This window comes from Falco cherrug, chromosome 17, assembly GCF_023634085.1.
Source record: "Falco cherrug isolate bFalChe1 chromosome 17, bFalChe1.pri, whole genome shotgun sequence".
Taxonomy (NCBI): domain Eukaryota; kingdom Metazoa; phylum Chordata; class Aves; order Falconiformes; family Falconidae; genus Falco; species Falco cherrug.
In genome coordinates, this window is record NC_073713.1 from 5,839,632 (window position 1) to 5,866,116 (window position 26,485).

Below are 26,485 nucleotides of genomic sequence, written 5' to 3' on the forward strand. Positions count from 1 at the left end.
CCAAATCCCACTTCCCCATTCTCACAGCTTTGATTGTATCCATAAGCATGGTTTGACAGGAAAAAAAAAAAAAAAAAATGTTTCCCAGCTGCCAGGTTATTCTCACAAAGAGGCTAACTAGAATTAAAAAAAAAAAAACAACCAAAAAAAAAAACCAACCAAAAAACCCCCAAACCCCCCCACCCCCCCAAAAAAAAACCCCACAACAAACAAACAAAAAAAAAAAAAAAAGAAAAATAAAAAGGCCAGGAATTATTTTAATGTTAAAAAATAAAATAAAATAAAAGCAGATATGGCAACACTACTAGTAAAGTGGAATACATCACAGAAACCAAAGTCTTTTTGCAGGCAACACTGTTTGGAGAGAGGAGAACACTTGATGGGTGAAAAAAGTGAAGTTCTAAATTATATACAATAGTATCTAAGGGTGGCTTTGAAAAACAGTCTCCTTTAACGTGATTCAAGGTTTAACTTGCCGTTATCTATTGCTTATTTATTCAGATCCATAATAACACTTAGAGAGACGGATGCGTAAAAATGAGACACCGTGGAATAAAGAAAAACCAAAAAAACCAGCTTTTCGTATGAAAACGCCACGTGTACGCGCTTGTCCAATGTGGAATGTACCTACAGTCATTTCATGGGCCGGGGGCTTCTCCTCGCTGCGCCGCTCCGGTGGGAAAACCGGCCGGTCCGGCTGGCGGGAGAGCCAGGACGCGCTCGCCTGCTGGCGATGAGCTCGTGGGAAGCGCCCACAAGCCTCTTATCACCCCAAAACTCGTTTCCAGGCGGAAAAGTCTGACTTGCCCGGCTGTGAACGGACAGGATCCGAAAGCGTCTGGTAGCGAGATGGAAAAAAGGGGCAGAAAGCCCTGATCCTTATGAAGGACGAGACTCAGTTGTTAAATTTTAAGGGGTATCCGATGGCTTTTTCCAGGCACTCTACCAAAGAGCCGGCGGAAAGAAAATCCCTCTCCACTTCCACAAATTTGATGTAGATGGATTTGGGCGACACGCCGGGCTCAACGATGCAGTTCTGAGATAAAAAGGCGTTGATCCCGACCCAATCTTTGCTGAAGGTTTTGGTGTTTGCCTGAAAGTGTAAAAACAGGCACTGCTGGAGAGTCCGGACCTCGGCGATGCCGAGGTAACAGTAGATAATCCGGGCGGATTCCATGTCCACCCGGAGGGAGGCTTGCGGCGAAGGGACCTCCAGCTCCCCTTGAGTCTCATTGCCAGGATCGGTCCCCCTGTGCTCGGCTAGCGGGGAGAGGGGCTTCTCGTGGCACTCTTCATAACCGATGGCGTACAAGCCGGGGCTTTTGGGGATCCCTCCCGGCAATAAATACTGGACGACGTTTCCCCCGGTGGGTTTGGAGTGAGCAATAGGTATCCAGTCGATCTCCATGTGCAGCTCCAGGCATCGGGCTTCGCTGATGGTGATCTCCAGGAATTTGTAATAAACGTTTTTCCAGTTCATTTTCTGCACTCTGGTCATGATAACCCGACCCTCCGGTTTTTCCGAGTTGAAATATTCCCGGAGCCGCTTGCCGAGGGGTACCTGCGAGCTGATCTCCGCGTAGTGGTAACGAATATCCTCCTTCCAGCGGGTGTTGTAACCGATGCCGAAAATGGCCAGTTTGTTAGAAAGATGTAGCCGGGAGAAGTCCGTCCAGCTCTGAAACAGCTCCCACTTCAACTGGACCGACTCCAAGATTTGCATAATATTCTGCATGACGTCACGCTTCCTGGAAATTAAAAAACACAGACAGAAGCATAAAGGCATCAGTAAACTGGCGCTGTGAAACCATCCTGGCAACCTGCAGAAAATATTAATCCCCTTCAGCTTCCTCAGCTGCTTTTTAAGCCATAGGTATTTTATTACTATATACCTCCTATACTGCTACGTGACTTTCTGGTTTATAACCCCGCCCCGATGGTTGCTTTTTAATTAATCTCAGCAAAATCACAGAAAAACCCAACCCAACCCCCTTCCAGTATCGGAAGCAAACTCCGATCTCTGCTGGAAATGGAATTGCATGCCAAAAGTTCTGCGGGAGAGAACCCGGGAAAGCAAACGATCGCCGATAAACCCCCAAGTCCAGCTTCCAAGAACGATTTCTGCTCTTCCCAACCCCCAAAAAAGACACAGCGTGGAAACGTCCTTCTCCCACCTGCGCTGGTCCGAAGCAACCGCAAGCGAACACGTGCCCGGCACCACTGAACAAACTCAGTTTCTGGGAGAATAACTGTAAAAAATAATGACAGCCCGCGGTCCGTCACAGACCACCGGAGCTGCAGCCCTAATTTGCAGCTGCCACTCAAAAAGCTTCCATTTCAAATTTACCCCCAAATTAAGTCCAGCGAATGAGGCTGGAATTGTAAAAACCACAAAGCGGTGCGCCAAGCCCCTCCGAAAGGCTCGGTCCCGGAGCTGCATCCCAAACACGGCTCAAGGGACCGACCCCGCAGGGCAGAAGATGCCGGTGAAGGTGACACAACCGATGCGGCCACCCGCTGCGGGACGGACGGCAGAAATCCCTCTGGAGAGCCAATAAAGAAATCCCTGCGTTTCCAAAAGTTTCTTTTCGCTTCCAGTAACGACGCCGGCATCCAAGCAAGTTTCCACGGATGGATTTACGCTTTGCTAAGCCATCGGGAGAGCGCGTTCGCGTGCGCCTGAAGCAAGCTGGAACGGCTTCCTCTAGGATGAATGAGGCAGTTAGGGCGTAATTAGCTAGTGAGGAGAACTACTAATTTTAGGAGTTATTGTCCTATAATCAAAGCTGTAGGAAGATAATGCGACTCGCTTGGTAATAGAGAAATCTCTCTCGGTCCAACAAACGGGATTTAAGTTTGCTCCGTGCAAGCCCTCGCCTGTAGCTGCTGTGCCGCACCTGTAAAGCCGAACTGCAATCACACCGGGGTCCCCACGTGCCCACAAGGACCTTTCCTCCCCCCACGAGGACCCTTTCTCCCCCCCCATCCCACCAGGAGAACATCTTCAGTTCCACGTGACACCAGTTTTCTTCTTTTCAAACCTCCCTCCTCTCGCCGGTTCCTTTGCCGCAGTTGCTGGCGGGCCGGAGATCAGCCTTTCCCAGCAGCTTCCCAGTGGAGTCCAGCACGAGACTGGTGAGGGACACGGAAGGCTTTAAGCAAGAGCAGATATGACCTCCCTCAAACGGCACAAGGAAACCCCTGGGACTGACACTCTGGCAGCTGCATTTCTGCCCAATAAACCTCTACTTGGAGATTCTTCCATCAAATCAACATAGAGTTTCAAAAAATAGAACAAGGGTTGGGAGCTGCAGACCCCGGCTGTGGTGCTGGAGAGGTCCAACCTCGCAGCACCCGCTCTTATAGGTGTGAACACAACGCAGGTGATTTTGGGAAGGTTCTCCAAGCGCTGGTTGTCCTTTAGGTGATCCGGTACCCACGGGGCAGAGCGCGGGCACCAGGCTCAGCACTGCGGAGCTTCGTGTCGAGCAGTTCCGTGCACGACGGCTGGAGCACACCAGCGCTGCCAACCTCCAAGCTCCCCGGAGTGGGTCCGAGCAGTCCAGGCTGGGATCGCTCACTCCTCGGAGCGACAGGAGGGACCACATCCATCCACGTGCCGTCTATCCTAACTATTTAGCAGCAGTATCCATGCCAGAAGATTCCCGGATAGACCTTCAGAGGCGTTTTGGCAAGCACACCTCCGCCACCATCGGAGATCGGAGCCTAAACGAGTTTCCAGAGCACCAAGGAGGGGACCTGCCTGGCAAGCGGGGCTGAGTTTGAACCAGGGGGGTTTAGAAACGCCTGTTGCACTGTCAACAAACTCCTGCCCCTTATTTTAAGAGACTTCTGAGGAGTCATTTCCACTTCCCCCCGTCTAGCAGCAAGGAGAGGAACACCATACAAGAGAAACCCAAATTCACCCCAAATCCATTTCTGTTTACATACAAGCACCGCGGCACTCCCGAACTGTTTCAAAGCTTCTCTACAGCTTCTTCAGATGCCGAGCAGCACGGCACGGCTACGTTTGGAAAATGTCTTTTTTTTTTTTTAGGCTTTTGGATGTTGTGGGTTTATTAGTAAAATTAAGGTTTGCATCTGAAACCAAAGGTTTATATGAAAAACGTAGCATTGTTCACCCATTAAGGAAAAGTATAAAATCGAAAAGCTCCGAGGATGGGACACGGCTGTAGCCGACTATGAGGAATCCACTGGGACGGCAACTCCCTGCAACACCCCACAGAGGGTGGAGCGGAGCCTCCGTGGTGATAAATGGGAAAAAATGGTCCTCTAGCACTGATAACCAGCCCATCTGGTCCCCTGAGCCAACGGTTTCTTGAGACCTTGCCGAAGTGCTATCCTCTTGTGAACTTTGCCCATTTTAGTATCATTTTAATACCAAAACGCACCTCCACCCCGAAGGCTACCCGCCTCCAAGAAGCGACCGCTCCTCTCTGAGTCTGCGTCCTCCATTTCTTGTCAACTATACCTTTACGTGAAGCGAGAGAAACGTACACCGATCGTGGTAAAAGGTACGTAGGACTACAGTCGCTCAAACTCCACCTCGAAGGTAGAAAGGATATAAAATAGCCAGGGAAATGGGGAATTTTTGGAGGAGAAGATATCACCGTGGGCAAGTCAAGGGAAATTCCATCTCAGCCTACCGGGATCGGCCGACGGGCTGAGCCTTGCTTCTCCCCCCCTTGGGTGAGATTGACACTGAGCACTTTTCTCAGGAATCTTAAAAAAAAAAATCTCTCTAGAGAGTACTCCCTAACATTTATAGCCAGGCTGTGTTATTTATAACCTTTTCATGCATTTTATACTTAATAACATCATATTTGCACGCGCTTTCTTGCAGGCAGAAATCACCGGCAATCCAAAAAACCCCGTTATATCTGTTGCACAAATAAAACCGCAACGTTTAAGTAGCCACTTGTCACAGTTTCTCACTGAACACGACCAAACCCTGGAGTATGACAGGACTGAAGGTGCAGACCACTCTTAGTGCATCCAGAACAGTGATGGTTTAATTTACACATTAAACATGACAGGACTAGTAGTGGCAAATTGGATATCACTCAGAATTGAAACCTTGCTGCACCCAACCTCCCGTTCCGGTGAGGAGAGTTGGAAAGCAAGGGGGTTTACTTTCTGCCAAATTTCTCCATCTCTTGGAGCGTAACAGATGTGCAAGGCCACCTTTGGGGGGGGACGATGGACACGGCCAGCGCTGGCGGAGCATCGGGCTGTTTGGTGGCACGCAGCCGCGTTCCCCTGCTGTTACACACTCAGCCGACTCGAGACAGACAGCTGAAGTCAATTTAAAGAAATCAGCCCCATCCAAACCCAGAGACAGGAGAAAGCAGCGTGGGTAGATTTTCATTCAACAGAGCTAAGAACCGAGAGAGAGAGAGAAAAAAAAAAAAAAAAAAAAAAGGAAGAAAAAAGCCCCCACCTTTATTAATTACACTATAAATACTGTCGCTAAGTTTAGTGCGGCACAAAATAGAGCTGAAGCTCTGGTGAAAAAAATTAGTCACTCAAACTGCTCCTGCTGGGAAGAGGAATAATTTTGCTAGAGATGATCTCCAGCAGCACCTCACGTATGGGAGAGAAGGGCTTTCCACAGGGGGAATCCATCACTTCGAGCCCAGAGGAAGCAATAGGAAAACCAGAATTTTAAAAAGCTCTGCTTTTTGGTTTTAGCATCTCCTCTTCCTGCTTCCACCAGGACTTGATGGCTCGGGGCATCCTGCTGAGCTTTGCTTTCCCAGGCTTTATCCAGCATCTCCACAACTCAGCCGAGCAGAGGTATTACAAGCAGCAAAGAGTCAAACTGTTACCATTATTTATTTTTCAACAGAAAAAAAAAATCTCAGCTAGCAGAGGGTTTTTACCCTGTGTCACAGGACAATCTCATTTTTCATCTGCAGAAGGTGCCCTAGAGCTTGATTTCACCCTATCGTCACACCACTACCTCCCTGCTGGAGACTGGCCATCTGCATTTCTTTCTCCTCGGAAGCTTTTGCAATTCAAATGAGGAAACACGCGAGACAAGACGTGGTGCAAATTTGTTCTAAGGCTGTTTCCAAACAAAAGCAGACTTCAAAGAGGCTGAAACAGCTGGTTTCAGTGAAGGACCCAGCTCCCCGAGCTTTTTCTAGTTCATCTTCACAAAGCCCGCAAGTGAATCAAACCGCTCCTCAAATAAATTGAAAATAGCAGAACAGAGTCTTAAGTAGCGTTTCACTTTTTCAAAACAGTTTATTTGGAGGCAGCAGCGTGCCAAGGGGATGCAACAGCCGAGCCGACGTGGGGAAGGAGCATCCAGTTGACGGAGCACAGGACCTGGATGCAGCTTACCTATTGCTCTTCGCTTCTTACACCGCTGAAAATTAGGCGGCCCAGGAAATTCTTACACACCTTGGAGGCCAGTTATTTACTACCTGAAGCTAAGGGAGGCAGCGCTGCCCGTGCTAACGTGCCGTGCAGCTTGCTTGGAGACGCAACGTGTTAGGTTTGCTGGTGCGTGATCAGGTCCCGGCACCGGCAAGAACAGCCGAACCCTCGCAGGCAGCAGCAGCAAAGCGAGTTCCCTCTGTCTCTGCAGGTTTGTGGCCAGTTGACAGCGACAGAAGCCTCACAGGTGTGTGTTTTATTGGGAAAAGAAGGGCCAGAACAAATTCCAGCACCCAAAGGGCTCAGGGATAAATTTCCCATAGCGAGCATCTCGGTGGCACTCTCCCACCCTTCTCTGCTAGAAAAATAATGTCATGGTGCACATCTGCTCCCGTGGTTTTCTGCAAGCTGCTTAGCTCCAAAAAAGCCCTTCGAGAAAACCCAGGGGAGGGACAGAAGGAAGCAAAAGCAAGATTTTAGCAATACATGTGCTTATAGTCCAGCATGGTCACTTTGCAATTTCTCTGTGTCAATAATCACATCACAAGGTTCAGCAAAGAATTTGAAAGCGCTGCCGCTCCCCCCAATTTTATTGAGATTATTTCTCCCAAGAATCTGCACTTGACCAAGAATGCAGATGAACCGAAGCCCCCTACCTTCTTTGAAATAAGTTATACGTATTTCAGAACGCTGGCCAAAGAGGTGAAAAAGTTTGGCATCTATTTATCATCTGTGGCTTTTAAGAATGGGCGCAATTTTACTTTTTGAAGATAATAAATGAATACTCAGCTTATCTTCACATCAGCCATGCTTCCCCTGACTGCTTTTAATCTACTAAGTCAGAGTTTAAAAGTTCCTTGCTCTCATAAAGCAGGGGGAAAAAGCAGTTTTCTGCAAAACTCTGTGTTGGAAGATGCTTTGTGCTTCCACTGAGCACGTAAGATGTGCTTATCACCCGCACGCTTCACAAAATATCCGACAGTTCAGAGACTTCTGTGCACTTTACAGGGAGCTTGGGGAGGGCAGAGGGGAAGACCAGAAAACTCTGGAAGGTCTAATCTACCAAATCTAATCCAGCCGTCCATCTGCACATCAAAACCTGAAGAGAAGATTCAGGCAGTTCAAGCCTCCACCCCAGAAAATTCAGGATTATTTTCTATGCAGCTCCCTAAAGCACACCTTGAAAGGTAGAATTATCCCAGAACAGTCCTAAGAAACCGTTCAAAGAGGTAATAGTAACATTTATCGTGAAAAAAATTAATTTTTCTCCATGTCATCCCTGACTTGCTAAACCGAATTTGCTCCACGTTAGCAAAAGAGTCACCTGCAGGTACTGTGAAAATCCATCTGAAGCAAGGAGTTTGATGCAGTGAGGCCATTACAATGAAAACCGCTGCTGCTTTTTTTGTTGTTGTTGTTTTGGAGGATATTTTTTATTTAGTTACAGTAAAAAGCCTCTGTTGCATTACTAACCAGGGACACTACATTAATGTATACCACGCTGATGGCTTCCTACCCTACAGGAGCTCCTCTTCCAGCGAAGGAAACACCAGATTGATTTTGGATGACTCTACAAATGCCTGTCGGGGATCTCGCGTGTGGAACCCACCCAGAGGGGTCTGCGAGCCAATTTGTGACGGGTCACTCCCTCTGCAGAGAGATCTGCAACCACCCTGCACGTTTTAAACCCCCCTAAAGGTCAGAAGCAAGCAGACCCTGGTCCGAGTAAACACGGCACAATTCCTTTCATTTTTTGCAATGCTCTGTGTTATTGTTGGCGAGGCAAGGGACGTTCGCATGCTCAAAGCATTTGAAATGCTCCAGTATACGTCTGATTAAACTGATCCAAAAGGTTACAAGTCAGCTCTGGAAAGTTATAAAAATAATAATAATAAAAAATAACAAGCTTTGGCATGCCTTCCCACCAAGGGGGAGAGATGCATGAACTTTTCCTGCAAGCATTACTCACACCAAGCCAACAGTACACACCACTACTGGGTTGATGCGTCCCTCTTCTCGCTCTTTCTTTCCTCCTGTATTCTCCTTTTTCCTTACATCCAAAGGAGCAAACTTCAGGCAAATGGGAAAAAACCCCACCAAAACCCAATCAAAACCAGGATTACAAATAAATCCAAGAGTTTGGCCTCGTGTCACGATACCCACAGCCTGCTCAAACACAGCCCTGATGAATCTGATACGTATTTTATCCACATTTTAAGTCCTTGCATTCATGTAGTAAGTTCTTGTTTCATTTGCTGAATGACGAAGCCAAGAAGAAACAGAGTTGTGAAGCTTTTCAGATGTTCTGAGGTAACTGGAATAATGCATAAAGCAGATTCAACTGTATGAATAGTCTTGCACAATGTATTTATAATTATAATCAGAAGTCTCAAATATCCTCCCCTCCTGCACAGCATCCCCAGGGAAATACTTTTCAGGGTAAAACATTCATAAATTACTTACTGTGCATCTTCTGAAGATTCCTGTTTTATCTTTAAAGTTCTTTTTGTGGTAGGCATTTCATCTGAAAGGTAAAATTCCAACACATTATTATATTTTAAATAACGTTCCCGGGGCATTTTTTTTTTTTTTTAAAGGCCAAAATTAAATAAAAAAAATAAATCAGAGTAACTTCCTAAGCTAGGCTAGAGTTCTGCACGAGACAGCCCCAGTTCCTAAATCCTGCATAATTGAACAGTGTTGGGGTGTTTTTTTTTTTCTCCTTGGAAGTGACATGGTCAGTTAAGATCTGCATCTATCTCTGCAAGTGCAAAACCTTTCAAGTACAAGACTACAATTCCTGCTATTAAATCACAAATCATTTTAATTGCAAACTACATTGTTTAAAAAAAAAAAAAAAAAAAGGGAAAAAGAAAGAAAAAAGGCTGGTCTGCTTTCAATGGTGCGTTTGAAGAGCAAGGACCCGAACAAATGCATCTGTATTCCATTTAGATGCTGTGTGCTAAGTGCTTTTCTCATAACTTCTCTGAACATTACGAATATTGTCAGCCCAAGTGCACGCAAATGCCTCCGATTTGACTGAAGGAAAATGGTGACAAACTGGGAAACCACAGTTTGACTCACTAGAACGAGTCGAACTAGATTGAATTACCCATCGTTTACATACATTTTGGAACACACTCTTCTCCCCACTGTTTCTCTCCCATATATTTCTGACTTCTAAATCCCCTGGGGAAGGAGTCGGCAGGAACTGGAATGCAGTTAACAACCAACTCACAAATTTTAACGTTAAACTGTGATTTAAGCCTCTTTCAAAGCATCCCAATTCACCGGTCCCCCGAACACAGGTGAGTACAGATACATGACTGCATCTCCTCTCCCTGTTTCATCCTACAAACCACAACGGAAAAAAACCCATCATCGTACCATAAGCCTTTTTATCCAATTCACCTCCTAACTACTGCTTCGCTTGGGTGTCCGTTGAATTTGACCGACTTAAATTTGATGCTGTGAAAACAACCCCCTTGCTCAGACGATGGAGGAACACGCACCCTTAGGATCAGTGGCTCAAGAGAGATAAATATGCTTAAAGAAACCCACTTCTCCACAGAACTACTCAGATCAGTGTGCGTTTTCAAGCAAAATGTGGTACCTTGCTCCATGTGACACAGTTCAGTAAGCCACAAGCAACAACCAAGTCTCCAAATTAATTAATATATTGATCTTTCTGCAGAGACACCAGTAATTCAGGCAAGAAAAGCATGCGGAAGAGTTCAGTTTAGGTTTCAATTCTGGAGCTTGAGCTTGCCTTTTTTTTTTTTATTTAAAAAGGCCACACATCTGGATATAAGCATATTTACATGTGGAAAACATGTATACAGAGTATAAGTGAAGAAGGAGTAACATTCTTTTTTTATAGTCATTGGTATTAATAGCAGCAGTTTGAAGTTCTGTTCATAATTAAAGCCAACGGGGTTTGAACAGCAACGTCCAGGTTCAACTGGCACCCAAGGACCTCCAAAGCATGGCAGCACTGAAAGGGAAAGTGTCTCCCTAATCCTGCGAGGGGAAGTAAAACTGAGGGGAAGGAGAGACAGGGAATGCATCACCTCCTCCCTCCACCGTTTCTGGCCACACAGCCCTTATTTCCTCCTGTTAGGCTCCTTAAACTCAAGTCCTGATGATAAAATACTTCAGGAACCACGGTTTGCTTTTGATGACGATCTGGGGAATTTCCTTCCCTTTTCTCCCCAAGGACATCCCAGCGTCTCGAGCACATCATGTCCAAAATGTGGAAGCTGGTACTGAGATATGCACACACCAGATAGGTATGAGCACAGAGCACAGGTAAAATCAGAGGATGAAGATCCTCCAAGGTGGGATTTCTTACCCAATTCCTGTTCACCGGTCTGGTAGCAATGAAGATCCTGACTGTGGTTTCCCCAGTCCTCCTGGGAATACTCCTCCATCGTGCTGCCGTCCGACTCCAGCTCCTGGTACAAGCCGCTGCTGTTGATGAGGACAGGCTGGCAGGGCTGGGAGTCCCATCCTCCCTGCCCAAACACCTGCTCCAGCTGTTCAAACGTGTAGCTGCTTTTCCTCTTCCCAACACCATGCTCCTTCACGCGGCTGTAGCACCTGCGAAGGGTCTAAGACAGAAAAAAAGCACGTTAATCAGGGGGCAACCGGTTGGAAGGACATACATTCACTTGCAGACAGTTACACAGCTGCTAGGCAGAGTTTAGGGTTTGGGTTTTTTACTTGTGCTGATGAGTATTTGTCTCAGGCTCACGAGCTAAATGCAATGCTCCCGAATTAATCTACACCCACCAGGAAGCATTGTACGTATCTGACATTGCCACTGCAGCAATTTAGCGTTAACATCTACGACACAGGACAAAGTTGTGTAGCAGCTACAGGTTCGTCAGATTTAACTTGGGCGATTTATTCTCTTCCCCACGTCAAAAAAATCCCCAGATCTGCTATGTAACAAAGGGGGAAAAAAAAAAAAAATATTATATAACAAAAATACCAAGAAACCCCCAGTCAGAGATACCAACCAGCCAAGAAAATGCACACCTACTACGAGGAGGAGAAAAGCAGAGCTGGTGTTGTGCCCACAGCTTGGAGAAGGTGAAGCAGGGAGGGGAGAGAAAAGAAAAGAGAAAGAAGAGTCCCCCAAAGCAAAGACGGTCCAACCTTCCTCACTCTGGTAAGAAGACACAAAGGTGCAAAATGTATATGCCTAAACTATTTAGCTAGGAAAATATATATTACTTACATATTTTGCATTCCTTACTAACTCACTCTGCCTCTTGTGAAGCTGCTGAAATTTAAAAGAGGTCAAATCAATAATGCTCCAAATTCCCAGACTTCGATATCAAGCATTAAGAAACAATGCTAAGACGGCTCTGTCTAATAAACCTTTAAAAACAGCGCTGAGGCCGAAACCTCCCACACAGACAAGATGCAAAAGCCTCATCTACTTTTGGGGATCCCTTTAACACCCCGCACTGATGGCTGACGCTGCACAATCGCAAGGCAAAGCCATAGAAGCCTACAATCTCCATCCGTTTTCCCCTGAATCCGGAGGAACACACAACTATTTGGGGGTAAAAAAATAAAAATACATCTTTATGCGCATCCCTCAACGTGGTTTTCATTTTAGCGCTGCTCTGCTTTTGAAAAATAATGATGCGCCCCAGGTTTGATGGACTTTGATGGTTTTCAGATTGGTAGAGCGCTAGAAAATATTTTTTTTCATATTAAATCTATTAGATTGTTCAGGTTCTAGCTTGAATGACAAAGCCGCCTCTGTACTTCAAGAGAGGCATTAATTTGGGAAGAGCTAGTCCTGTCACCTTGCTTTCTGGAGAAGGACTGTAACGGACTTTCAAACACATACAATTGCAAAAACCGCTTGTTTTTTCCCCCCAAAAAGCAACTTTTACATCTCCAGCAAGCTCAAACCTACCTAATGCTCCTCATATACTGGTTTAACAGCATCAGCGGGAAAGGAATACATTTCTAACCAGTTTCCTCGTCATATTCAGAGCCCTGGGGGCAGAAGCAAAACTGCTAAGCAGCAAGTCAGTTTTACCCTGCTGTTTCAAAAACAAACACACACACACAAAAAAAGACACACACAGAAAGAACACAAAATAAAAAAAAACCCATATAAATACACAGGGAGCAATAAGCAGAGTTATTCAGTGGTTTAAGGTGGAACCTTTCCCAGTTCTGCCTTCGCTACCTCTCGGGATAAACAGGCAGATCCTCTTTGGATGGGCACCAGCACATTTTCAGTTTCTGTCTGCAAGCAGGGTAGAAAACAACCGCCTATGTCAACCTGAAACCAAAGACCCGGCCAAGAAACCTGTCAATATTCACCGGATGCAAACTAGGTGTCCTAGCACTTGGGGTACAGATAAATTTGGTTGTTAAAAATTGGGTTTTTCACTCCCATTTCTCTCCTTTCAGCTCAAATCTCACCGAGCGATACAGGCGAGCTCTTGTTTCGCTCCCAAACTCTTTCTCTAATCCACCCAGGTCAGATTTTCTTGAAATATATTTCCCAAACCCCAGTTCTTACATCTGCCTCAGCTTATCCGTCGGAGTTAACCGCAGATTTAGAGCCTCTAGCTGAATTATTATTAGCAGCCTTTAAGCTAAGCAAACCGTCTCCAGTGCAGTTAACCAAAAACCATCAAAACTCTTGCCCAAGCCCTCTCGGGAACCCTCAACATCCACAGTCACTTGCTCTGTTTTAAGCGTGTGCTTCAAACATCTCTCTCTACCGATGGAGCTAGAGTATCTCACGCCAGGTTGCAGTCTAGTAGCAATTAATTATTTCATTCAGGCTGCAAACTGGCTTATTTTACCATGAAAATAACTTGGCATCAAGTCGATGGAGACTAGGACAAGAATTAAAGGGAGCAATGCAGAAAGGGGGCAAAAATAAATGAACAATACTCTCACTGCTCATTAGTCTTGCAAATCAAGAGTACTTTTGAGGTTCCTGCCTAGATGCTTCTGGACCTGACTGCGTGAGCTATCTTTTACCTCCACTTCTGGCGGCAGATAACCTAAGACTTGAGTGAGGTAATCTCACATTTGGTGCTTTCAAAAGCACCACAAGGCCTGTGGCCAAGCAGCTGGTGGCTCCTTGGTCTTGCTTCCTGGAGAACAGAGATTCCCCACTAGCTCTTTCTTCTTGGAGGCACTCTCCAGTTTCTCCAACAGGCAGCCCCCAACGCTTCTCTAAGTGATGTTCACCTCTGCATAACATGGGTCAGGTCCATTTCATGGATGCCCACACGCTTCTACGTGGCAGGGGGTGAGGCGGACCAGATCGATGGTTCTTCTTCTGCGGTCGTTTGCACCTCCCATGATGGTTTTCTTCAGAGACCTTGGTAAGACCTAAATAACTGCTCTGACTTCGGCAAACCTCCCCTGGACATTTTATAGCACTCAATGGTTCAGACACCTTTCTCCCAGCAGGTTATTCTGACTGCCAAGATTTAAGATTTAGGTTTTTCTTACGCACCTCCTCTATTCCTCCCGGTGTCCAGCTCAACTCCTGCTCCGTGGTTCCTAAAGTGCACATACATATATTGATACATACAGACAAGAAACCAGTAAATTTAGGACAAGTAACTGAAAACAGACCTGATAACTGCCCAGTGACTGCACAGACTGGAAGAGACCGAGGCTTTTGCTTATTGTTCTGCAGCACTGCCTGCAATACGAAGACAGATTATCCCGCTTAATTTGGAATTATGAAATCCGAAGGAGGAGACAGTCAAAAGCTCAACGTGGTTCTTCCTCACCGTTTCTAACTTACGAGCCCTCATCTTCTCTACAAGTGAAGCCACAGGAGAACTGATCACTCTGCAGGAACTACAGCACGACAATCAGAAACACTGGTCAGAAAAGCCTTAGGAAACGACTTCGAGGAAGCCTGTAGACAAAGTTCTCCTCCCAGCAAAAAATAAGATGAGGGAGAACCACACCACAGCAAGCTTTTTCTATATAACCCCAGAGATGGTCCAACACAAGAAACTCCAGATCCCTGATCCGAGATGTGCTCTTACTCAGGGAGATGCTACAAGCTCTGCAGAGCAGCTGGGTGGCCTACAGGTGTGTCCACTTTAATCTATTTAAGTCAATTAAATGATAGCAGTTGCCCTAGAAGGGGTCCCAATGGCACAGAGCACCACTTAGCACAACACTCAGCTCTGAAGATGCTCTTTTACTTAATGGGAGAGAGAAGTTCTTGGCTTTACGTCCCCAAATGAAGAACAGCAGTATCAAATAGCTTCCTCCCTCATCGTGCCAGGATACTCACAAGCAACACGAGATGAAACTATAGCAAGGCAAAAGAAATGGCTTCTGAAACCTGGAGTGGCTGTAGGGCATGGAGGGCCAACCGGCACAGCGGAAGGTCTTGCCGTCTTCATTCCCAGGTTAGATGGTGGGAGTACAAGAGAACAGGGCTACAGCAGCTGGACAGCTCTGCTCAATCCGCTAGCTCACAAACTTTCAGGTTAAAAGGCGTGTGCAAGGAGAACATGAGACCTACACAGGATATTTCTGTGGTCTGTTCAGAATAAAAGAAGAAAGAGCACCTTAAACTCTCAAGAGAGCCATATATCACTGCGGAAAGGTAGCTGAGGATTTCAATGTGTCTCCAACACAAGACACCAAGTTGTAATACTCCTCTGCAAAATACAAGCAGCCCTGTACAAACCCACCCCCACCCCCCCTCAGACTTTGCAGGTGTGCACTGCAGGAGCTGCTGGACCTTTCTGCAAAGGCTCCAGCCCCACAGGTGGCTGCACATCTGCCAGATCACAGCACTCAGGGACACACCAGCAGTCAAAATAAATCACGCCTTGCACTGAAGAGCAAAGCCTCAATTGTATCCTGATGTGCCCCAAACCCACAGGACTTCCTGCAGGATTTGGCTCTGGCCCAGAGGTCTCTGGTATGGAACAAGGAAAGCGATGAGAATGTCCCGAGAGGAGAAAGGCGGTGAGGGGGAACACAGACAAGTTGATCATCTGATCGAGATAGGAATCGGAGATCTCTCTGGACAATGACATGAAGCAGCAAAGTCACCGCAGAAGACACAGATAAGGGATGTCAGTCAAGGCAGGTAAGCCATGTGTTTTCAAGTTAGGTTAGTTAGCGAGAGCTAGAACCCAACAAAAAAAACACACAGCAGATTTTCTACCGCTGCCGATTTCTAAATCACAATTAAACATATTAAAAAAATAAGCTCTTGCCCGGACAGGAATGATTTACAGAAACACTACAGCCAATTGCAGAGGTAAACATAGATGAGGCAGGACTTTGCCAGTGACCAAGAGAGAACGAAGCCAGGGTACAACGAGCTGTGGGCCAGCCAGGTGAGGAAGTCACGCAGCGATACGTGGTGCTGAGAGCCAATGAACTTCCCCACAGCAGTGGCAGACTGCACCTCACATCTCAAAATAGTCACCTGCAAAGATGCCCTGTGAGTTGCTGCTATTAGAGAGCTGAGAATAAAATTATTCATACCCTTCTCAGGGATTTGATGTTAATCAGGCTAGACAGAGAGAAGAAACTCTCCAGTATTGCCTGTGGAAAGGTACCTCCACACCTGGGCACCTCCATCTGTCGACGTACTGAGCTCCTGGTTTAAGACAGCACTGGAGGAAGAGTAACTAGTTAGAGCTTGAGAAGGCAGGCCAGGAAAACCTTCTGCCATGCCCACACCCACCACAGCCAACAACTTTTGGCTCTGTGAAGAGTCTCCATGGGATGGATGCATCCCACAGGCGGAGCCTGGCTTCCAGAGATGCATGAGTAAGGTTCAGCCCACTCCTGGCATGACCTGCTCTAACCCGTTGCTACTCACTTTAGAGCAACGAAAGCCACACTTCAGTAGATTGTCTTGCTTTCAGAAACACCCAATTCCTAAAATCAAACTTGGAAGTTTCACACCTCCACTGCGATCAGGACAGACATCTTTATGCCACCCACAAAACCTTCCTTTCAAGGAACACACGAACTGCAGCAGTGTAGACCAAAGAGGTCCGAGATGTCCTCAAGAGGTCACATCTCTGCTATCAGCAAGCCACAAGAGACCACACAGACTCAAATTCCTGCTGGTTCTCACTCTCACATGAACAAGTGGAGCAAGGCCAGAAGCCCCTCCAGAAGATGAAAAGCAGCACAAACCTTCCCACAAGTGGGAGGGAAAACGCTCCTCTCCAGAACAAGCTTCAGCCGAGTGACATGAAGCATCAGTGTGGGTGGCACCACGGGGCAAGCTTCTCATGCAGTTCAGAAAGCTAAAAACTTTACAGACAACAGCATCCTAGTAGCGTGTCGCTGCCAATCCTGGGGCCGAGGGTCTCTAGAGGAAGGTCCATGCCATTTGCCTTCAGCAGTGTTGAGAAAATGTCACCAGTGGAAAGCAATACCTAAATCCACAGGAAAAGCTGGAAGTGAAATACCAAAGGTAGCTTTAACTCCAATTTTCACCAGGACCAGTGGTTGAGGGTTGGTGACTAATGAGACCACAACAGTTCGGAGAGCATCACCTACTCGGCCCTCAAATTTATACACCTAACAGCACGGACCATAACCAGGGAGAGTCATAAAAGTGAATCTGCCTCTGCACTGGTGCTCAAAGCTGTGTGCTTTCACACCAGCTTCATTCCGGTGAGCATTTCAGGTGCATCCAGTCACTTCTGAAATAATTAAAGTCCATGATCAACCATCCAACACCTCCTGCACTGTTGCTGTTGGCACTCTTCCCTGATGTCAAAACAGCCTCTGCAATAACTGATGCTGATGGGATGTCCAAAATTTCTGCCTGCCTGCATGTGCTGGGCTAAGGGCAAGTGATAAAAATCGGGAGGAGGATTTTTAACACCTTCCCAAGTCAAAGAGCATGACAGGGAAAAATTGTGTGCTCCTACACAAAGATTTAATGTTCATAAATCTCCCAAACTGAGATTTAATGTTCAAGTTTAACAAGTTTGTCCTTCTGCAATGAGATCCTGGCCATCAATCCTTTCTGCCTCAATGACATATCCTGCCAGCTCGCTCCCAACTCCCTCTGGGAATCATTTTGCACCCATGCAATGAGCGCTGGCCGACCCAGGTACACCAGAATGACCAGACGAGAACATCAGAGACGCAGAGCGTGGCTGGAGAAGCTGCTGGACAGTGAAGACACTAATCCTGCATGTGCAACGTGAGCCAGGTTCCTACCAGCACAACACTGCTCCGCAAATACCCCGGCTGAAGAGAGTGGATACAGCTGCTCTGCAAGAGGGTTTGCTCCACATGATGCTCACCTCCCAGAGATGCTCCTCTGCTGCAGCCCCACAGTACGTCCAAGAAGGAGTAAAACAAATAAATCTGTTCTTTGTTACTGAAAAGTTTAGTTTTTCCAGCTTATACATGTCAACAGAAAGTTGCTCCAAACTACCGGGGCCCGTGATACCCTCCAGTGAGAAGCTGGGCTGCTGGAGAGGATTCAAGAAATGGCAAGAAACACCCAGCCTGGAAAACCCAGCACATCTGAATCTATTTAAGCCAAAGAAAGATCTGGAGGTAACCTGAACGCTGCCTGCACACACTGCAGCCGGTGGAGCTACCGGGACAAGGACCTGAGCCTGAGATAACAAACACAAGACAAAGACAAAAGGCATTAAAAATAAATAGGAAGCAAAGCTGTTTTGAAGGTGGGCAGTTGGCTACGAAATGTACTGATGCTCCATCATTTGAGGTCTTCCAATTAAAAGAGAGCCACTCTGCTCAACACCATTGGACCCAATGATGAAATTCTGGGTGAAATCCCATCTCCCATATCACACAGGAGGTCAAACTAGATTACAGCAAGCATCACTTCTGACACAGTCTAGTTAGCGCAGCTTTTCCTTCCTTAAATCTTGAGTGAAGTTGTTTTTAAAATTAGATTGTTTACATTGTAGAGCAGCTGAAACCACAGCCCCATTACAAATAAGCCCCTGTTGTCATTGCTTTACATATGGCTTAAAGCAAGAAAACACCAAGAGCTGATACTCAGGTGTAATTTTTCACTCCTTCCCATTTCATGTGGGTTCGTGGCACTCCCTTCTCCCCTTTGTGCCCGCATTGTCTATGAGTGCTTAAGCAGTGTCTTCAAGGTATTTATTTTTCCTTTGAAAAATGAATGACATGCTTAGCGGACAACCACAACCCCGCAGAATCCTCCAGTCACTCATCCAGGGCGAGGAGGAGGTCACTACATACAGAAAATCCATCACCAGGGGAGCAGGTTTGAGATCGGCAGTGAGACTCACGAATTCCTGCAGCCAGGAGTTACATGTTGAAGCTGCTTCTCTTTGAATCAATGCCTTGGCATCAACTCCGGGGAGAAGCAAACAAATTTCAGTGATGCTCTCACCAAATAAAAGCAGAAGCTGCATTTCCGCAGTAGCTGAAGAACTGACATGTTAAAAATGCCCCTGAATTAATTTTAACAGTCTCCTGCCGCTGAATGGCAACTTTTAAGGAGGGATTTATCTCTGCTTGAGAAAGGCTCGCTAGCCCCAACCGCAGCCAGGGAATCTCTAGCACTGAAACACTCTCGCAGCTCAGCTAAGCAAAGCGCTGTCAGGAGAGCGGGTCTTTGATTTCTTTCTTCCAGGAAGAAAGATGCATGCAACAGAAGTAGAAATTCTTCCACGGATTTAAAAAAATGCCTAAGATCCGGTATCGAAAAAAAAAACCAAACCCACAACTGGAGCACATAAATTCAAGAACACTCCTTTAAAATAAAGCAAGACTTTGTTGCCTGAAAATTCCCCTTGACTCGCACAGCTCTGCGCTCTCAGCAGCAACTGTAAAACCTGAGCTCACCTGCACTTTCCCAGAGTATCCCCCTGCCACTGCAGCCACGTGTGAAGGCTGGAAGAGGATGAAACGATGATGTCCCGGCGTATTACCCGATGGAAAGCGATCTCAAAGAACACATACTGCATATGTCGACTTTTGGCCTTCATACGGCAACTTCACAGCATGAGGCGACGGCTCATTTTTCTGTGGTTAAAAGCAGCTCAAGTTAACAGCTAACCTCCCGCTCCCTGGCTGATCCACCACCACCAGGGGAAGGGCACAAAAATCAGCGCGCAAGTCTGGGAAGGGTTTTGCCAAATATTCCGTTGCCTGCCTCAAAACACCAGCGCTAAGGTCAAACCTTAAAACTTAAAAGGCTCTCCACGCACTTGCTGCGGAGAGGCGACGAGTTTCAGGATACACAAACCAGGCTAAATCCTTCACCGGGAACATACTTGGGAAATAGGAGGAGGGCTGGATGAAAAGCACGTGCGCTTTTGTAAATTACTCTAACGAGAGCTCTGCATCAAAGGGACAGTCAGAATACATTGCTAAACAAGCAAGGATTAAGGATACAACTTGACATGCCAGGATGAGGAAAACTACAGAGCACAAGACAGCTTTTCCAGGAACCTAACAGGCAGAAATCGAGACGTTTCAATCCTCCTGCAGCTCCCAGTCACTGAGCTCACCAATCCACTGACCTCAGAGCCAACTCAGAGTCATGGTCTCTTTCCAAAGGAAGAAACCAGCAAAAGCTGCTGGAACTCTTACATGTGAATCCCTAAATTTGAAACAGACACTTCCAGAGCGGCTCAAACCCAACAGCAGTCTCATTCCCAGCTTGCAGGCCAGCACTGCTTATGTGCAGAAAAGCACATGCAGATGTTAAAGAGACAGACGAAAATCTGAACCGGGACCTTACTTTGCATCCTGTTTGAATTAGGAGAGAATGCATCTATGCGATACAACTGGAAAACTTTCTTCTTCGGAGTTGACTTTTTCCTTTCCAGCTCATTTCTAACTCGCTCTTCAAGATCTGGCAGAGTCCAGGGAAGGCAGGTGTCCCGAAGAAAGCCAGTATCGAGTTCTTATCTAAAACGCATTTATAAAAGAAGTTGAATCCAATACGGTTTAAGCACGATTTACATTTATAATACATCAGCAAAACCTTCACACTACTGTCCCTTGGTGGGCATTAAGTATCCCATAAAATCATGGAAATATGGAACATTACGGATAATAAATGGGATGATGCAGCTATATGCTCCTTCATCACCATCTCCCCGGTTCTATTTTCAGCTCAGACAGCTGACAGTGGAGGACCACGGAGTACCTGTGACCTCCTTGTTCCAACAGTGTGTTCAAGTCGTCCTACTCTGTCTTAGAGATGACTTCAGGCATTGACCCTCCACACCCAGAAGCGATTTTCACTCTTGGCCAAGCTTGAGAGCCAAGCAGCCGATTCCACCTGGAATCCGACAAAAATTGGAATCTTAGGGTTGGGAGAAGCTACCGCAACTATCCTGACAATCCCCGTACGAAGGTCAACTCTTGGCTCTCACAAGAAACCCCAGCTTTCAATGAGCATTCATTTCACAGCGATTCCAGTCAAAAAACCTACGGGGAGCCCAAAGGCTTTGAAAATGACAAACATTTTTGCTCCTCCAGATGAAGACCCCCATGGAGGGAAATCCAGGATATGCAAAAGCTCAGGTAGGTGTAGGGCACCGGACACAACTGATGTCAAACTGTTCTTCACCCGGCAGATGGCCTGAGGACAGGCCAACCTGTGAGTGACCACAGGCACAAGACAGCACACAGATGGAAAGCGGACAACTCCCTTCCAGCCAGACCTTTCAACTGGACGTTACAGTACTGAAGAAAAATCCGCCCTGATGTACTGCGTGTTGATCTAGAAACACCTAACAGGTCTGCTCTCAGAGCTGTTGCAAGGTGATAAATATAAGCCTTGAGGTCTTTTATTCCCTCTGCGCTGTTTGACAGGTGCGTGATGTGTGGTTCTTTCAAGCTTGAACATTTCACGGGCAAAATGTGTTCAAGCATCACTTCTTAAGGGAAAGGGGGGAATTGTCCTCTCCGACAAGCTCACAAACCGCTGGGAGGACGGGATCTTCCAGCAGTCACCACAACGCTTGCTCTGGCCCCAAAGCAGCCACAACCTGCAACCAGCTCCATCCAAAAGCATCATCTGAACTGGAAAAGCTAGCTCTGGGCTGCTTGAGTAGCGAGACCTCTCCTCACAACCTGCTCAGCATCCCCCAAAGCACTGATGGTTGCAGAGTCTGCAGCCAAAATTGGGGTAATGATCCTCTGCATTTGCTGCCCAAACTCCCACCACAACCCGAAACCATCAGAGTCTTGCGGACAAAGACAAACCACGTCAAGCAACTTTTCCATCGTGCATCAGCCTCCGGCAAAGCCCGAAGTTTTACAGAACCAATTTAAGCAACAAGCACCTTGAAAGCCTCTGAGAAAACAAGGGGCTCAAAGAGGTTTCACGGTGCAACAACATTCCTCTCAAAAATATTTGGATGCATTCAGGAGAAATAAATCCCTGAGCAGCAAATACGTGGAGTCAATGAGATGACACAAGGAAAATACACTGAGAAACTAAAATTTCCATAGGAAGGGCATTTGTTTTGACCAACTACTTGAAGAGATGAAGGCTGTTCTAATTAACAGGGACTAGAGGGCGAGTCTCTCACTTATTCCTGGGCATCCTCGATACTGCAGAATACCTTAATTCATGTATTTTGCAAATCAAAAACAGCCCGGGCATATACACCTGCAGAATCCCAGCCTAGTTGGGCTGGCTCAGCTGTATTTAATGGATGAGAAGAGGAACAGAGAAACAAACAGCCTCACTGACCCCTAGCAATAACAAGATACTACTTTTTAAACTGATCGGTATTTTAAGCAGCTGCATGGGCAGGGAAAAGGGGAAAATAAAAGCCGGAGGAAGCTTGGAACATTTAACTTGCCCTTCCAACCTTCATTCACATTTAGAAACTGAAAACCCCACAGAAATTCCCACCCCATTCCATGACCCTTCCAAATATCTCCTCTTCAGAAAAGCAGGATGCGTGGAGCGGCTGCTCCCAAGATGGACACCAAACCCAGCCTTTCCCTTTTCCCCAGGGAACGATGCAACTGGAAAGATCCCTCTTTAAAACCTGCCGCCAAAGGAAACGCAGCCCATCAGGCTGTTTAACGCAGCTCAATTATTAAAGGGGTTTCTGAGACTGCAGCACGCTCTGGTGCAAGCCAGGGGAAGACATACCCTGTTAAGCAACTCCAAAGCAATGGAGGGAGCCACAAGTGTAAGAGGGCAACCAGAGGCCAAGCCACCCATCATCACTGGATTAACTGGGAGCCCCCTTTTGCAATGGGGGTTCAGGGAGCAGCAAGTGCCACCCTCTCACAGGCAGAAGATGCTGGAGGACATGTAAGGGGGCTGAGTCAACCCATCCAAGGCCACAGTGCCCACCACACTCGGGGCTGAAGGAGGCAACCCAGGGGATGCAGTGCCCAAAAACCCAGGGGAAATGATGCTGCTGGGGGCTGTCCACGCAAGCTGTCCACAGACGGCTGGGACGCTGTGTCCCTCCCCCCTCAGGACCAAAGGATGCTGCCTCAGCCCATCCATGGAGGAGCAACTGAGTGGCTGAACCCAAAGAATGCAGCACTTGGGTCTGAAAGATGCTGCTGGAGGCTGCAGGTGTTAGGGGTGAACCCACAGGACGCAGCCCCCAGCCCACTCCTGGCCAGGAGATACCAACTGGGTGTTGCAGCGAGCCAGTGCACTGAGCCCAGAAGTAGGGTGCCCTGCACCCAGGGGCACAAAGGCTGGGCTGAGCCCAGGGGACATCCGCAGCCAAGGCAAAGATGCTCCAGAAAACTGCCTGTGTGGGGAAACCCTGACCGGGTGCGCCCAGGAGATGGGCTGCCCCACACCCAAGGCCAAAGGATGCTGGGGAAAACTGCTGCTGTGGAGAGACCCTGAAAGGCTGAGCCCTGGGGACACGGTGCCCCCAAACCCAGGGCCAGAGGAAGGGCTGAGCTCAGGGGACGCCCACAGCCACGGCCAAAGGAGGCTTCAGGGAAGATCCGGAAAGGATGGAGCTCAGGGGACGCGGTACCCCCGCACCTCGGGCCAAAACCCGGGCTGAGCCCTGGGGACACAGCGGCTCTGTGACACAGGATGCTCTGGAAGACGGCTGGCGTGGGGACACCCCGCGGGGTGATCGCACGGACGGGCCGCGCCCCCCCCCACCCCAGGGCCACAGGACGCCCCGGGAGATGGCCACCCGGGCCACCCCCGCCCCGCGCCCCGGGGACGAGCCGCCCGCCACCCGCCGGGGTACCTTGATGCGCTCCCGGCACTGGGAGGGGGTGCGCTCGTAGCCCAGCTCGGCCAGGGCGCGGGAGACGCGCTCGTACATGGCGGGCCCGGGGGCCTTGCTGCCGAAGACGGTGCCGGCGCCCTCCAGCTGCTGGTACCGCGCCTCCACGAGCCGCTCGTTGCCCCAGACGGCGATCAGCGCGTTGGTCTCCGCCGGCGTCCAGGACATCCCGCGGCAAGCGGCGGCAGCGGCGGCGGCGGCGGCGCCGCCCGGCGAGAAGGAGACGGAGGGCGAGGCCCCGCCGCGGCCCCCCGCCCCGCCGCCGCCGCCCCCCAGCCCGGCCCCGCCGGCCGCTGGCCCCGGCCCCGGGCCGAGAGGGGAGGCGCCGCTGGGGGTGGAGGGGTCGGAGAGGCTGGGGTTGCCGTCGCTCAGCGCTCCCGGCGAGCCCGGCGACAGCACCTCCATCTTGGGGATCTTCAGCGGCGGCTCGGCAGCCGGGAGCTGCGAGGAGCCGCAGGACGCCGCCATATTGGAGATGCCGGACCGAGCGGGCGGAAGTGACGCGAGGCTCCCCCGGCGGGCGGGACTTCCGGCACGGCCGCCGCGGCGGGCGGGGCGGGGCCAACGGGGGCGGGGCCAACGGGGGCGGGGCCCGGTGCGGGGAGGGAGACAAGGGGCGTGGCTTGATGCCAGGGGGCGTGTCCCGCGGGGCCAGGGGGCGGGGCGTGCTGCCGGGGGTGCGGTCGTGAGGGAAGAGGCGTGGCCAATGGGGGAGGGGCGTGGTTTGGATGGAGGGGGCGTGGCCAGAGCGGGGCGGGGCTCATAGGGTGAGGCCAAGGGGGAGTGGGCGTGGTTCCGGGAGTGGGCGTGGCCCCGGGGCTCCGTCCCGAGGAGTCCCCATAGGCCCTGCGCGCTTAGAGCCCACGGACCCCGTAGGGGCAGGGAATCCCACCAGGGACAGCGGCGCCCCAAACCCCTCATAACCCTCCGGGCCGCATGCGCCTGGGGGCTGAGCACGCCCCGAATGTGGGGCTGAGCATCCCCCACATGTCGGGCTGAGCATCCTCTAGCCCTGGGCCTGAGCACCCCCCGAATGTGGGGCTGAGCATCCCCCAACCCTGGCGCTGAGCACCCCCGGATGCGGGCCTGCGCACCCCTCACGTATAGGGCTGCCCCTCCCCAGGCACTGAGCCCCCCAAACAGCAGGGCTCCCCTCGCCCTCGGGGCCCGGGGGGGGCCACGCCCGCAGCTGCCCCCCAGCCCCGGTGCCGGCCCGGAGGGAGCCCCCCCCGCCCGCCGAGCTCCCCGTTACCGGGGCTGCGGGGCGAGGGGGGGCAGCTGCGGGAGGGGCGGGGCAGCTCGGCGGGGGGGTCCCGGCCCCCAGCTGCGCCCCCAGCTCTGCTTTAAGCCGACACTGACAAGCGCCGATGAGATCTGATCCCCCCAAGCTCCCCCCCGCCCCCCCGAGCAGCGGGGATGGGTTTGGGGGTCCTATGGGGCCCCCCCGGCTTGGCATCGCGGTCCGGGCTCCTTAATTAAACGCTTTAATTAGGGCCATGTTGGTTAAACAAAATGGGGGGGGGGGGTGCGGAGAAAGGGCAGGATTAGGGGGGGCTGCCCGCTCCTGCCTGCTGCAGCACATCTGGCAGGAGAGCGGCCGGGAGCAATCAGGGGCCGTAATTATCCCCTTCTAATTACGGGGATTAGGGGCTGGCGGAGGTGCGGGGCTGCGGCGGGGGGGGGGGGGGGGGGCGGACGACATTAACCCCCGCCTTACCGGGCAGGGGCCGGCAGGCTCTTTGTCGCCGGCTGCCTATCCCCAGGGGGATGTCCCCAGTGCCAGCCCTGGGACCCTCCCCAAAGGGGTGGCCAGCCCTGTGTCCCCAAAGGGATGTCCCCAGTGCCACCCCTGTGTCATGTCCCCAAAGGGACGTACCCGCCGCCACCCTTGTGGAGTGTCCCCAAAGGGTAATACCCACTGCCACCCCTGTGGAGTGTCCCCAAAGGGATGTCCCCAGTGCCACCCCTGTGTCCCCAAAGGGATGTACCCGCCGCCACCCTTGTGGAGTGTCCCCAAAGGGTTGTCCTCACTGCCACCCTTGTGGAGTGTCCCCAAAGGGATGTCCCCAGTGCCACCCCTGTGTCCCCAAAGGGATGTACCCGCCGCCACCATTGCCACCATGTCCCTAAAGGGATATCCCCACTGCCACCCCTGTGTCATGTCCCCAGTTCCACCCCTGTGTCCCCAAAGGGATGTACCCGCCGCCACCCTTGTGGAGTGTCCCCAAAGGGTTGTACTCACTGCCACCCCTGTGGCGTGTCCCCAAAGGGATGTCCCCAGTGCCACCCCTGTGACCCCAAAGGGATGTACCCACTGTCACCCTTGTGGAGTGTCCCCAAAGGGTTGTACTCACTGCCACCCCTGTGGCGTGTCCCCAAAGGGATGTCCCCAGTGCCACCCCTGTGTCCCCAAAGGGATGTACCCACTGCCACCCTTGTGGAGTGTCCCCAAAGGGTTGTACTCACTGCCACCCCTGTGGTGTGTCCCCAAAGGGATGTCCCCAGTGCCACCCCTGTGATCCCAAAGGGATGTCCCCACTGTCACCCTTGTGGAGTGTCCCCAAAGGGTTGTACTCACTGCCACCCCTGTGGCGTGTCCCCAAAGGGATGTCCCCAGTGCCACCCCTGTGTCCCCAAAGGGATGTACCCACTGCCACCCTTGTGGAGTGTCCCCAAAGGGTTGTACTCACTGCCACCCCTGTGGTGTGTCCCCAAAGGGATGTCCCCAGTGCCACCCCTGTGTCCCCAAAGGGATGTCCCCACTGCCACCCTTGTGGAGTGTCCCCAAAGGGTTGTACTCACTGCCACCCCTGTGG

General features: G+C 49.9%; 1 protein-coding gene across 12 annotated transcripts; it reads right to left on the reverse strand.

The window, feature by feature from the left end:
- Window positions 1-237: 237 nt before the first annotated feature.
- MSANTD2 (Myb/SANT DNA binding domain containing 2) lies at window positions 238-24,175 on the reverse strand. Of its 12 annotated transcripts, none has more exons than XR_008735451.1 (6): window positions 23,631-24,175; window positions 14,035-14,104; window positions 13,913-13,959; window positions 12,341-12,423; window positions 11,648-11,692; window positions 10,925-11,015 (listed from the first exon to the last, which is right to left on the reverse strand). XR_008735451.1 is itself a non-coding variant. In XM_055728554.1 (5 exons), the coding sequence occupies exons 1-5, from the start codon at window positions 24,135-24,137 to the stop codon at window positions 896-898; spliced, it is 1,725 nt and encodes a 574-aa protein (XP_055584529.1). In that variant the 5' UTR covers window positions 24,138-24,175; the 3' UTR covers window positions 238-895. The 12 variants fall into 12 exon arrangements, 6 of the variants coding, with proteins under 6 accessions (XP_055584529.1, XP_055584524.1, XP_055584526.1 ...); XR_008735448.1 differs by having other exon boundaries at window positions 10,995-11,015; window positions 12,341-13,774; XM_055728554.1 differs by lacking the exons at window positions 12,341-12,423; window positions 13,913-13,959; window positions 14,035-14,104 and adding exons at window positions 238-1,748; window positions 8,869-8,929 and having other exon boundaries at window positions 10,757-11,015.
- Window positions 24,176-26,485: the final 2,310 nt, after the last annotated feature.

Bases quoted from the DNA above. Each gene is read 5' to 3' on its own strand.
- MSANTD2 (XM_055728554.1), bottom strand. From the start codon at position 24,137: ATGGCGGCGTCCTGCGGCTCCTCGCAGCTCCCGGCTGCCGAGCCGCCG. The intron at 11,693-23,630 runs GTACCCCGGCGG...TTTAAATTTCAG, and splicing joins AGTGCCGGGAGCGCATCAAG to CAGCTTCACAAGAGGCAGAG. The intron at 8,930-10,756 runs GTAAGAAATCCC...TTTACCTTTCAG, and splicing joins GACCGGTGAACAGGAATTGG to ATGAAATGCCTACCACAAAA.